The sequence below is a fragment of the Electrona antarctica genome, assembly GCF_951216825.1.
Source record: "Electrona antarctica genome assembly, chromosome: 7".
Taxonomy (NCBI): domain Eukaryota; kingdom Metazoa; phylum Chordata; class Actinopteri; order Myctophiformes; family Myctophidae; genus Electrona; species Electrona antarctica.
Window position 1 is genome coordinate 29,341,015 of NC_136812.1, and position 13,808 is coordinate 29,354,822.

At 42.5% G+C, this 13,808-nt stretch overlaps 1 protein-coding gene across 1 annotated transcript in view; it reads left to right on the plus strand.

The window, feature by feature from the left end:
• Window positions 1–13,808, plus strand: part of cacna1ea (calcium channel, voltage-dependent, R type, alpha 1E subunit a) — a 191,087-nt gene that overhangs the window by 7,667 nt on the left and 169,612 nt on the right. Inside the window, exon 2 of the mRNA XM_079505454.1 lies at window positions 12,773–13,300. Coding sequence (XP_079361580.1) covers window positions 12,777–13,300 — 524 coding nt within the window. The 5' untranslated portion in view covers window positions 12,773–12,776. The remainder of the gene's footprint in view (window positions 1–12,772; window positions 13,301–13,808) is intronic.

Genomic DNA, 13,808 nt, shown 5'->3' on the forward strand with positions numbered 1-13,808 from the left:
CTAATGTTAAAGGGCATGAAACCATAGGGTGATGTTGCAGTCTCTTAAAACTACTGTATAATAGTAGACAGTAGTCAACAGTCTTGTCAATGGACTTTGACACACCTAAATCTAGCACACCTATTATTCATTTCATAACTGCAGCTGTATTGCTCACAGCACACAGCAGGTACAGGGTACCACCATGTATCTTACCTTGTTTAACACTCCATACTCCAATAGCCATTTTAACGGAAGGTACCATGGATTAGGCCTACTATAGATTGAAATGGATTGCGGAGTTAAGTGAAAGATTCATTGTTACTCCTTCTATTAATCTGTGGTCTTGGCACGGGCAAGCTATAGTACTGTTGAATGGAAAAGCATTATGGCAATAGGAAACTTTAATGTGTCTAATGGACCATAATGCTTACAGATTGCTGCTTCCTACTGTAGCTAGACATCATTTCTGCCCACAGCAGGGAGTAAAAAAACATCACCATCTGTCCAAACAATTTAGAGGATGTTCATAGGGCTGAGAGTACATTGCATTGTTGGTTTGTGTGTGTGTGCGTGTGTGTGCATGCGTGCGTGCGTGCGTGCGTGCGTGCGTGCATGCGCGCATGCGTGCGTGCGTGCAAATTAAAGTATCTACCACCAAGAAAAACGTTTTCGCAATGTAGCACATACAGAAATACATCACATTCACAATACATGCAGTGTCCCACCAGCAGTACTAGGCATGATTAACTAGTGAATATGAATGACACTGTGGGTGCATGAAAGAGCCATGGGGCTGCTGTACATCGGTTCGACTCCCGATCCCGACGGCCTTTGTCATGTGTCTCCCCCCCCCCCCCCCCCCATCTCTCTCCCCATTTCCTGTCAGTCTACTTTCAACCTAAGGCAGAAAAAATCCCCAAAAAACACCCGTGTGAAGTGAGTGGTGCAACTCCGTGTGGGGGTTTCCGGGGGGGTGGGGGGAGTTCCAGACCCACAGGAACGCACCCAGGGTGCCGGCCAGGTTCCGGCGAGCCACCCCGCGTCCGAAACGGTAGAGAAATGACAGAGTTACCATGTGGGGGTCCCCAGGGGTGTGGGGGGGGGGGGGAAGTTCCAGACCCCCATGAACGCGCCCAGGGGGCCGGGCCGGTTCCGGCGAGCCGCCCCGCGTCCGAAATGGTTGAGAAATTACAGAGTTACCGTGCGGCGGTCCCTCTACTGTACCCTCTACTGTACTGTACTGTCACTGTACTGTACTGGCACACCCGAAAGCATCATATATACAGTTAATATGTGCGTGTGTGTTTGTGTGTGCGTTAGGTTGCGCACAGGTGGTGAAAAACAACCATGTTGTTTTCGTGCTCATACCCAGACACCCAGCCAGCTACAAAGCTACCCACACACATAGCTCCGTAAGGGAGTGGTTGCACCACTCAAAAAGTTTTGCGAAAAATCTGCCTCCTGGTGGCACTATAACAGGTCAATGAGAAAAGGGTGGCACTTCTTTCTTGGCCTAGTGGAATTTGATTTGAGTGCAAAGTTTCAAGGCAATTGCACACTGCGTTCATGATTTCAGGCATTTTGTTCAAAATGGACCACTTCTGCGAACTTTGGAAGCCCTGCCTATCAGAAAGATTTGTCTTGATCACATGACTATAGTATAGAGCTAATTTGTACCGATTTCGGTGCAAAAATCGTCTGTCTGGTGACGCTATAACAGGACAATGTGAAAATGTTTGGGCAGAGGTTCTGCTCTGGCATCCAGGGAGTGTGTGTGGCATGTGCTGTTCACAGACAGATGGACAGGGTGCAAAACATAGTCTCTGCAACACTTTCGGCCTGGCGGAGACAATAATGAAGAAAATCGTATACAACAGTACACACCTACAACAAAGTTTGCATTATGCAGGACAAAGGAAATCAGTTGTCACTTCAGAGCTAATCATGGCACTGAGTGTGTGGGCTCTACCTACCTGCAAATGCCAAATATCAAGAGTGTATTCAGAGTGAATACTGTATAACTCTTGACTGTCTTAAATTGATGACTTGATTACTTGATTCACACTGTGAGATGTAATCTCACACAAGACATGACATTTAGAGAGATGTAACAATGTATTAATGAATTTAACTAGTTTGTTTGGAAGTTGGAAGTTGGAAGCTAGGTATGATTATCTGGAGATACTTGTAGGGAACAGTGGGAAGCCCTGCTCATTTGGATTACATTTATCACACGTCGCACCCATTGTTAATTATTGGTCTGGGAAGTAGAGAAGGTATAGGCTGGAGGTACATTTTGATTCACAAAATAACAAAAGCCAACTGGAGAGCAAAATTGATGGAAATTATGACTGAAATGCTTAGCAGACCACCCACATGCTAACTCAGGTGTTAATGAAAAGTATATCTGCTCTGCAAATAATATACATTATATCCTTCACTAGATAGTAGATGTTGACAATGTGCTTTGTTCAATGTGAACTTCACATCAGTTTTCCACTTTGTCTTGTTCATGTCAATAATGTAACAGCAAATGTCAGTAATCTTTTGTTTGGTTGCAATTCCTGGACCTCGAAGGGGTTAGGCTGAATATATATTTTTCCTTTCTTTCACAACAGAAATTTGCATTTTGAGCTCATTGCATTCATTGAATGCAATGCAGACTATAATTTGAGGTTGTAAATTTCAGGCATAGACGTTGGCACTAGCCTTGACTCTCCACCTCACATAACTGCAATATGCCGAGTCAGACATTTAGATGGGGTTATGTAGTGAGCTTGTAGATTGGCTATTATTTTCACTGAATGTTAGCCTATTCCCTCTGAATAATCAGCTATTATTATTGTACTCGTAGGTATTTTACATTTGACGCTAGGTTAATGTTCTTAAACTAAAGAATTGCATTCAGAAACATATACCAATGGACATAGAGATCTGTGGAGTTTAGAGGAAGAAACCTGGAGCTAATCTCTCAGTAAACATTAGACGTTCGAGGAAGGCAGGAAGCATAATGCTTCCTGACAAATGTTTGGCCACTGACAAATCAGTGACATCCAGGCCGAGGAGAGGATGGAGTGGAACATGATGTATAATCAGGCGGTTGTGTGGGCTGTCGTGGGCAGCAGGTGTGTGTGATAATATTCCTTGCCTGTCTGATACTCTCCTTCAATCCTCATTATGAGGCCTACAGACCCCTGGCTTTCACACTGGCAGCGTAAAAGCAATCTGATCCCATGGAATACTTCAGTCGAGATTTTCTTTGATCTCACAGTCTTCATCCACACTCAAAATGGCAGGAAGTTAGCCCACAGTTGAAAAACAGCAGCCAATTAGATTTTTATACGTAATTGATGCCGGTAGCAGCTTGAAAGCCGAGTGACCAGAACTAATCATCGATAGGCCATTTGAAAATCAAGGACAATCATGTTGAGCCACAGACATTTTAATTGGCACTTACTGTTCCACAAAAGAAATATGAATGCCAGAATGTGAATGTGTATGTTTTGTAATTTGAGTGAGTAGCCGACTAGCCGCATTGGGGGTGTGGAGGCACTGTGCAATAAAGCCTTCATATTTGGTTCCGGGTAGAGTTGTTATTTACATCCCTCTGATGAGGGTACATAGTCCCCCTAGTGCAGTGGTTCTAGTAGTAATGATAGCTTTGATAATGGTTGGATAAGGGAGTGCAATAACATGGTTGTTTCACAGATGTCAGCCTTCTGCTTGATGATGCAATGGGAGATAATTCTTCCTCCTTTCCTTCTACGTCCATTCATGTTTTCAGCAGCATCAGAATAATGTGACAGATGAAAAGCGTGATGTAAAGACCATGGCATTGGTTATCTATTATTAGTCATAGGATTGTTTAAAAAATAGTATATATCCACATTGTCTGTTACGCACCGGAACGTTGCTTCCTCAACATGTTGTGAGCTTGTAGATCAACCATTTCTGGAACCTAACACTGTACAATTAAGCTTCTGGCAGATGCTCGTTATTCAATGGCTGGATTGACGGATGACATGGCACTTGCAGCTACAACACACCAAATTAGTAGTCCAGTTGTCCCCCTATTGCTTTACACTGTGGGATATTCTGAGAAAAAGTGGTATCAACCACACACATCTATTGGTTTACCCCCAGTCAAAGTTCACCAAAATTGAACAAGCATTGTATCAATGTGCCACAATATGAAGCTCCACCGCTTCACTCGCATCATTGGAAGGGAACGGGATGCGTCTGTTTCTGATGCGTATATATGTGGATGTGCCCTTAGGCCAACATTTCAACTTCCACACAAGATACCGGTATCCCAATTCTATAAATACTTGCCTGTCCAGCGGTTTGGCAAAAAAAAATCTTAATTAAAAAAATGACTACCTTTGTACTCCCATGGAGGAATCAACATTACAAAATAGGAATTCTATGTAATCATCAGTAGAGTGCCCTACCCCCTCTCACCATCTTGTCTGAATTCTTCTAGCCTTGTTGGTTAATTGTGTTGGCATTATTTCTCACAGAGCCACTTTGAAAACGTAATTTGCTAAATGGATTCAGTAAGATCAATGAAGTCTGTCCTGCCTCCCTCCAGCCTATGTTTCTTACGGCTGGAACCTCAATAGTCCATTGTTTCACAAATGCACTTTGATTTTGTGCACACCTCTTCTGTAGGGCAGGGGTGCCTACACTTTCTTTTTACTTGAGAGCTACTTTAAATATGACCAGCTCAACAAGATCTACCCACCCAAAAAAATATTATCCCATTGCTGGAAATAGTTTAAATATGTACCTGAGATGGCTTTGAAATAGTGGAGTTTGCGTTACAAGACAAATGCACTTGGAATGGGAAATAGAGGGGCAGATTATTTTATTTGTATTACATTTGTAATGCTTATGCTACAGCTGTTTTTTGGTGCACAGCAGGCCCTTTTGATGTCAATCAATGAAGTCACCTTAATTAATGTGGCACATACATAGGTTTTTTAAATATTTAAATTTAATATTCTTTAGGGGCATGTCATGTGATCTACCTGAACAGCCTTTATGATCTACTGGTAGATCACGATCTACCTTTTGGGAACCCCTGCTGTAGGGCTTAACAGCATCAGGTGGATGGTTCACTGTATCAGTTGAAGGCCTGCATGTATTACTAAACAGTAGTAATTAAGGTCATTCTAGCCATGTTAGCATCGCTCTCTAGGCTCCAGTGCCACAGCATCATTAGCCTTTAATATGGGTTATAACGCTATATTATATAATTAGCCTCCTAGAGGGGAGTAAATGGAGGATGTAAGAGGTGACAGCCAGGGGGGCAAGCTAATCAAGATATTGAAACAGCACTGCTCTAACCTCGTTCCCAAATGTATATCCAATTTACGAGGAGATGAAGCCTGCAATAGAACTACTGACGAAATTGTATAACCGTATTAAAGTACAGGAAGTTCACTTTGTCCAGCCTACCGGAACTTCATGTAGCCCTGTACTTAGTGTATTTCAGGTCAAAAAGACGTTTCAGATGTACAGTAATAACAGGTGTGTCATGGAACAATACAGTAGATAAACTGAAACAAAGGTCCATTTCTTTGTAGAGCATAGAAATGAATACAAATGTGAATAAATTACAGATACATAGATGTATAAGATATACATCTGATGACAGAATATAGGTAGTAGGGATGTACCAATGAGACTTTTTGGCCGATATCGATACCCGATAATCCGATATAATTAATTGCTGTTATGGCCGAAATATGATCTCATTCTGTATTAAAAGATCAGACCTGTCTGAAGTGAGTGGTGCAACAGTGACTCTTGGTGGTCAACACATACTATTGCATCCGGTAGTCTGTTCTGTACTGTTACATTAAAACTTAGCTTCCCATCATGCACCTGTGCTACAGTGTGACGCTCAACAGCGCCACTTTGGCACCCGTTGGTACTCTAAACATACATACATAAAAACATACAGACATAGATAGGGACATACATTGCTGGTCATTGGAGTGACTGCACCACTCAAAAATAATAATAATGTTGTCCATTCTGAAAAAAGGCTTATAAACACAGAATTTGAAAAAAGCAATGCCTCTTTATTCCAAACTAGGGATGCATCGTTATTGAAATGTTGGTCCATATCCCAACATAAACAGCTTGAATGTAGTATTTTTTATTTAAAAACACTGATAGAGTTTGCAGCCTTCATCATCACAAAAGGCTTTTTCAGGCTTTTAAAAAAATATATTTTTAAAACATAATTACTATAAAATAAAATATCTGCTAAAACCGTTATGTTATTTTGATATCGACCCGATACCGATATTGCATTTTAACTAAGGCCAATATCGGCCAATACCGATATTAATTGCCCATCCCAAATAGGTAGAATAAATATTGGAGCAATTGGAAATAACTGTAATGTCAATTATATAAAGACTAGTCTGATCCTCAGACGGTATGAAACAAAAGCTAGAAGATTCTTTGCTTTAGCTTTTCACAATTTAAAGTGTAATTTAATTGGATATTCACAATCGACACTTGAAATCTTTGGCACTTAACCAGCACATTCAGTGTACAAACATCTGACATTTCTTTTAAAACAACTTAATGTGCATAAAGTTATTCTTCTATGATCATTGGAAAACACTTAGTAGAGCCCAACCAATGCCAGATTTTTGGGTCTGATGCTATAATAATAATAATACATATGATTTATATAGGCCTAGCGCTTTTCAAGGTACTCAAAGTCGCTGGAGGACAAATAGAATACAAACAACTTTATTAGGAAAAGAAACTAGTCAAAAAGTTAAAAAGGTTAAAAACTAAAAACTAAGGGAAGGGTAAACAAACAAAAAGGCGGTGTGGGGATTTATGTAGGGAAAGCAAGACTGAAAAGGTGAGTGTGCTTTTGAACGTGGTGAAGGTGCAGGGGGCAGCTCTGATGTGAGTTGGGAGTGAGTTCCACAGTGAAGGGGCGGCCACTGAGAAGGCCCCAAGTTTGTTTGTTAGACTTGTGGGTTTCCAGGAGGATGGCAGTGATAGACCCGAAGGAGCGGGAGGGGACATGGCGTTGGATGACTTCAGAGATGTAGCGGGGGAGCCTGATTGTTGAGGGCTTTGTATGTAATGATGAGTATTTTGAACTCAATTCTTTACTTGACTGGGAGCCAGTGGAGTTCACGGAGGACATGTGTGTGATGTGGTCCCCATGGATCGGGTTCTGCTGACCCCGACTTTGGAGAGTAAGGACCCTATTTTCGCCAGTGCCTTACCCCTTATTCCTAAACTTTTTTGCCTTTTTTACTATTTTGAAAAACATTTTTGATTAGTTCAAATAGCCAATCTACAAGCTCACGTGTCGATGTAGATCATCTGCTAGAATGTACAGCATCCTCATATTATCTGTCCTTTTCTTAGATGCCTGAAACCACTTTAAGAGGCTTAAGTTAATTGTAAATTGTACCAGTATATGAAGCAGGCATAGCACTGGCAATATAAAGCAGTTATTCATTTTGAAAACTGCATTATAGCTTAATTTCATGCCTGGGGGGCTTGTAACTCACTGTGATAAACTAGTTGAGGGTTGAATCAAATGTAGGCCATAGGCACACTGCCTCAGTAGCCTCTGGAGATGAACAAATGCATGCTCACACAAGTTGGATCCCTTATGACTAAAGTATAATCTGACACCTAAACTAGAATGACTCAGTACCACCACCTCTAAGTGGAAATCATACAGCTATATCAAGGCCATAAAGTAATTAAGTCCTGTTTGTTCACTGTGTCCGCCGGGGCAATCTGAAGTCGTTCTTGTGAATGATTTACTTACCAGTAAATATTTTCTATTTCTATTTCTAAAAAAAAAAAAACGTATACCATATTATTATTCCTCGGCTACTATAGTGCTGGGAAATATTTGTATGGTAGAGTGTAATTGTGAGATAATGCAATCCTGCACGCCTTTTCACCTTTATTTTACCAGCAATATTCCCATTGAGATTCAAAGGTTATTTTGCAAGGGAGTCCTGGCCAAAACAGCAGCACAAAAAGATTCACATGAAATTAATATAAAACAGCAACATGAAACTCAATATAAAACATGTACAGATTTGATTAGTGGCATTCAGGCAACAGCTAGGACATTAGAGATACACACACCAAAATGAAGATGCAAATTAATTAAAAGTATTTTCACCAAAGAATGTACGAGTGAAGGAATAACATACATGAACCATCCAATTGATCATCTCAGAGTAAAAGCACTAGTGGTGTCACGTCCTGGGTCTGTTCCCTGCCTGCAGCAGAGTCTGGTCTACCACTAGTCTTTGCTCGCCCCTTATTCCCCCTCCCCGGTGAGTCCTTGATTGACAGACTGGGCTCCACCCGGGTCCACAGGTGCGAGCTGTTGGCTATTGACTGCCTAGTTGGCCAGAGACTGTCTGGGACGCAACATTCTAAATCATAGACATATAAAGGTAGACGCCAATTCCGGCTCTAGGGCGCATGTCAAAATTGAAGGCATAACTTTCCCAAGATTCCTTGCGAAGCATAGCGGAAGCAGGAGCGGAAGTGGAAAAGACGCGCTGTGATGTAGGCAGTTGAGTGACAGCGAGAGGACTCGCATGAGTGACGTCACTTGGGCAGCCACGCAGCGTGCCTTCAGCGCTTCCCTATGGCACTTCCGCTTCCACTTCCTGCCTTCAATGGAGACACATCGCTCCAATGAACTGCAGCGGCCAATGAGGCATCTATATTTTTAAGTGGTGCAACCACTTCATTAAGGAGCTTTGTGTGTCTCTGGCTGTCTGGCTGCCTGGCTGGGTCTGTCCCTGGCTGGCTGGCTGTGTCCGAGCACGAAAATAGCATTTGGATGGTTTTCAAAACCAAGTGTCACTGTTGTGCAGTCTAACACACACATACATATGAACTGTATATATGATGATTTCAGGTGTATCACTACAGTACAGTACAGTAGAGGGACCCCCACATGGTAACATTTCTCAACCGTTTTGGACGCGAAAATCAGGACAAGTTACATAATATATATATTGCTACTAAACACCAATAAATATAGATAATGTATAAAAATAGATAATTATATAATGCCTCTCACAAATCGTAATAACAAATACGGCCACAGCCATAACAATATATAACTCTATGGACTAGACCGCGACGGAGGCCCGCCGTCTCAAGCGAACTTGAGCCACGTGAGACACAGACGAGTGAGCTAATGCTAGCGAGTTGCCGTGTCGAACCCTTGAAGTTCGATTGAGCCGACTCAGGGCTGTTCGAGGTGCGACCCGATAGGAAGAGAATAGTAAATAATGTTCTGGCGAGAGCGTTTGCCCCGACTGCCACTCAAAGTGGCTACTGGCCAATCACAGCGCGTCCTTGCATAACCTGTGTAGGCTTTCGAAGGACGCGTCTGGGACTGCTCTCTGTGTTGGTTCATTGTTTGGTCATGTTGCTTGTCTCCGGGTCTCTGTGTGACTGCCCTGTGAGGTGTACCTTTGTTTATTTATTAAGTAAAGTTATCATTAATATTCCACCCTGGATTCCTGAGCATACTTGAAGTTGAGTTCTGCATTTGGGTCTGAAACCCGGGTCCTGACAAGTCGGCCTAGCTAGGAATCAATAAGGAACACAAATAAGAAGGGCAACACAGCCTTATTTAGAAAAATATACCAATGCTCCTTTTTACGATTTTGCAAGGAAGACCAACCAACCTTGCCATACAACATGCAGTGATGTCTGATGTGTACAAAAACCTGAGTTTGAGATACAGTATATCGTAGTGCCGTGTGGTAACATCTATCAAGGAGGATGCGTTTGCATGCATACAGTGTATATAATATCACCATAATCAATAAATGAGACGTAGCTTGCGGAGTTAGTTCATTCAGACATACTCGAGGGGGTTCATGCAGTGCTCAAAGGCGCATACTATACTCACGGGGTTAACATGCTGCATTACTATGTGGGTGTACAGTGTGTGCAAGTCCCTCACGTCATTCGCCGATGCGGCAGTCAGCTGACCAATTGGGCGGGCTACTTAAGCTCACTAGACTGCATGCTCTTCCTGCCTTCCTCTGCACATGGTTCCTGGTTGTATGTGATGTTTTCTCCCACCACCACCCCAGCACCACCGGTGGGCTCTGCTATTTATGCTCCCCATGGGGGGGTTTTATTGTATATCTATCTCCCTGCTCTTAACTCTTTGAGAGTTTCATGGATTTCTATATAGTTTTTAGACTTCTCTATGGCAGAATGGCGTTTTTGAATGATTTATTGAAAATTCTCTGTTGTGAATGTGTGACAACGAAAGACCTTCAGAGAAAGCTTGGCTTGTCTGCTTCCAGGAAAAAAATGAACTGAGTTGATAAAATGTTTAGTTGTGGTGTTGGAAGCCATTTAAAAGAGCCTGCATTTACACTGGGTAGTGTTTCTAGGACAACAAAAAAAGTTATGACCGGTTGAAGTTTTATTTTCTAAATAACTTTTTTTCTGCTGGGCGTACATAGCCATGCAATATCTCATTTTAAAGGGTGAGTTGTCTAGTTCAATTAAAATAAAATAAAAAGTTTCTCACATGTACCACTGTAGATATTTTGCCATCTATAAATAGCATGGTCAGTCATGATCAATCTGACCTATCCAGCTAAAAGTCCCCCTAGCTCTGAAATGGAACATCATATAAACTCAATTCTTTTTTGGGGTAAAATTAGACATTCTAACGCACATTTTGATATATACCATGTTTACATAGTCTTACCAGTACCGTGTCTATTCATGCATGTATCTCAAAAACCTGTTGTGAAGAAACAGTTTTGATAAAAAACTCATCCAAGGACATTGTTTTGATATGACTTTGTGCCCATGATATGTATCAAAATATAGACTTGAATGTATACTGTATTATAACAAAAAAATTGGGTTCTTACCATCTACCGTTACAGAGTAAATCACAGTTGAAACTCGCTTAGTCAAACCATAAACCTCAGACTAGTGAACAAAATAGCCATGACAGGTCTAACTCATTGTAAAAGCTTGTCTTTTATTTTTTATGACTACTAACATAATACAATTATAATAAATATTACAGAAAATAAATAGGCCTACATACAAAACAGTTGTCCCCAAACTCCCCAGTGTCCCCAAACCACTGCATTCCAGTTGTTCTTGACGGTGTGTGTGTGTGTGTAGGCTAAATTTAAAAAAAAACAACAACTGAAATGAATGAATGCATCCGGTTCAGTGTCGGAGAACTCCATCGCAGTCTTGACTCTTCGTCTTCATCATCATCATCATCATCATCATCATCCTCCTCCTCCGATGCCAGTTCTAAATATATAAAAATAAACATTTAGCTGTAGTCAGCCCGGCCAATAGCCAGTTGGGGGGGGGGGGGGGGGGGGGGACGTAGGCTATCTGACATCATCGTCATCATCATCATCACACGGAGACACACTAAACAATGTACAATCATGATTGTATACAATATACAATGAATGCAATTATCATGCAAGCTCAGACGTCAATGAAACGTCATACAGATCTTATATAATACGCTACTGTTAGCTTCACTCCCCGTCCCCCCTCCGATCCTTGTAGCAACGTCATCATAACCACGCGTTGCTTCAGTAAACGATGCATGTTTGTTCTCCGTCTTTGTAGACAGTAAATAAAAGGAGCGAACATTACTCTAAAGATCAGATCGCCTATAAGGCACGCTACAATATAAAATACTTGTACTGCCATGCGTGCATGCCTGCTACGATACATTTGTACTGCACCAACCAACCGATCGACACCAACCCCCCCCTCCAGCCCTTAGCCAGCACCAATGCACCGACCAACACCATTAGCCAGCACCTTCGGTGCTGGCTAATGGCTGGGGGCCATCGTGGTGAGTCATTCTGGCGTCATGATCTGACTAGTAGTAGTAATTATCCAAGCATCTATTTGTAGCGATCATCTTATGATTTCTGATCACTATAGAAGGGCATTTTCTACAATAAGATTACCTCAAAACATTCCGGGTTGATCGTCTTCTTCAATGGTTTCCCGGTATAGCTCATCGGACGACGATGGGGAGACAATGAAAAAAGGAGGGAGGGAGCAGCGAGTCTCGCTGTAAGCACTGGACCAGGGCTACTCCGCCTGGAGAAGGCGACTGGGACGCGTATGGATCAATACTACTACCACAAAACTCGCTCAAATAAATAGTACTGCTTTCAACTTTTTCTGCTAGAAAATCGCTCGGGCGAGACGGCAAACAGGCAAAACAATGAAAACTATGAAGACTCCCTCTGCCCCCACTGTTTACAGGGGGTGGGACCAGCTTCCAATGGCAACACGTACACGTGTGTCACGTGACACGGGTTTTCTGGGTAATGTAGTTGGAATATAAGCTCAGGAATTTAAACAGCGCTTCGGAGCATATTAATATGTTTAGATTCATCAAAAACTGTGAAGACGCCAATTGGCGTCATTGATCATTTACGGAATTCTGATGAAGACGCCAATTGGCGTCTTTCATCTTCTAAGGGTTAATGTTTTATGTTGGTGATTAATCGTGCCGAGCAGGGAGAAAATCCAGCAGAGCCGAATGCCAAGTCAAATATCATATGCACACTCATTACTCATTCTGTAATAAATATTGGTAAATCTATTTGTGAGTTGTCTGACTGAACTGATACAAACTTTGCACAAACCAGATCTTCCTTGCCCACAAAGCAAAACCGCTTTTATTTCTGTAAAATAAACCTCTCTACACTCTCTTCCTCTACAGCACTATGCTGAGATATCTGGCCGTCACACCACCCATGTTGGAACGGGGCTCCTGTTCGGTCAGCTCTCAGCCTCTGACGGGGGACAACAATGCCTTGGGGCTGCCTAGGGGCCAGAGAGAGCCAGCTATTCCATCCGGGGGAATGGGGCTGCAGGTGTGTGGTAGCAGCACCCCCATGCACTGCCTCGTGCTCCCTCCCCAGGAGGAGAGTGAGAGCTGGCAGAAGCACCGTGGAGGATTGGCTGGTGGGTCCGGCTCCCTTCTGGTGCCCCAGAGCCTCTCGACCAGCTATGACACCCTGTACCTCCCACATGTGCCTGGACATCCCCCACCACTACAGCAGCACCACCACCTAGGCCTTTCTCTGGATGTGTGTTCAGCATTTGAAGGTGGAGACGGTGACTTGGCAGTAAGTCCTGGTGTGATGAAGAGACGTCGTGGAGGCCTGATTGAGCAGAGGGACATTGTGAAGGCTCACGAGGCTCACAAGATACAGAGCACACCACAGGCACGACGCAAGGAGTGGGAGTGAGTATTAACACTGATTGCTCTCAAACACAAATGGGCTTGGGCTGCAGGTGGTTTCCTAAACACCACTTTTATTAAATATATTCTTTCATGAGAAAGAAAGTTCAAACGCATATAATGTAGGAATTTCCATCCCCTTATAATGTTTGGATGTATTTTGATCATTAGCGTCAATTATAGCAAATCGCAATAGAAATGGCAAAATAGCTACATTAACAGTTGGCACCACTGCTAGATTTTGGATTGGAACCCTTATTCAACCTACTGTATAACTCACCTCCACACAAAGTGTGTGAAATTCAGTGTGGGTACAAACTCCATCATTGGCAGGTCAATGTAGTGTCAATCAATATGTGCTTACGCACGCACGCACGCACGCACGCACGCACGCACGCACGCACGCACACGTGAATCATAATAGTTGAATAATCAGATTAAAACTTAAAGAAATAAAAAGATTACACTGACCAATTAAGTGACTAAAGTCAAAGTCTGAAATTCCAATGTA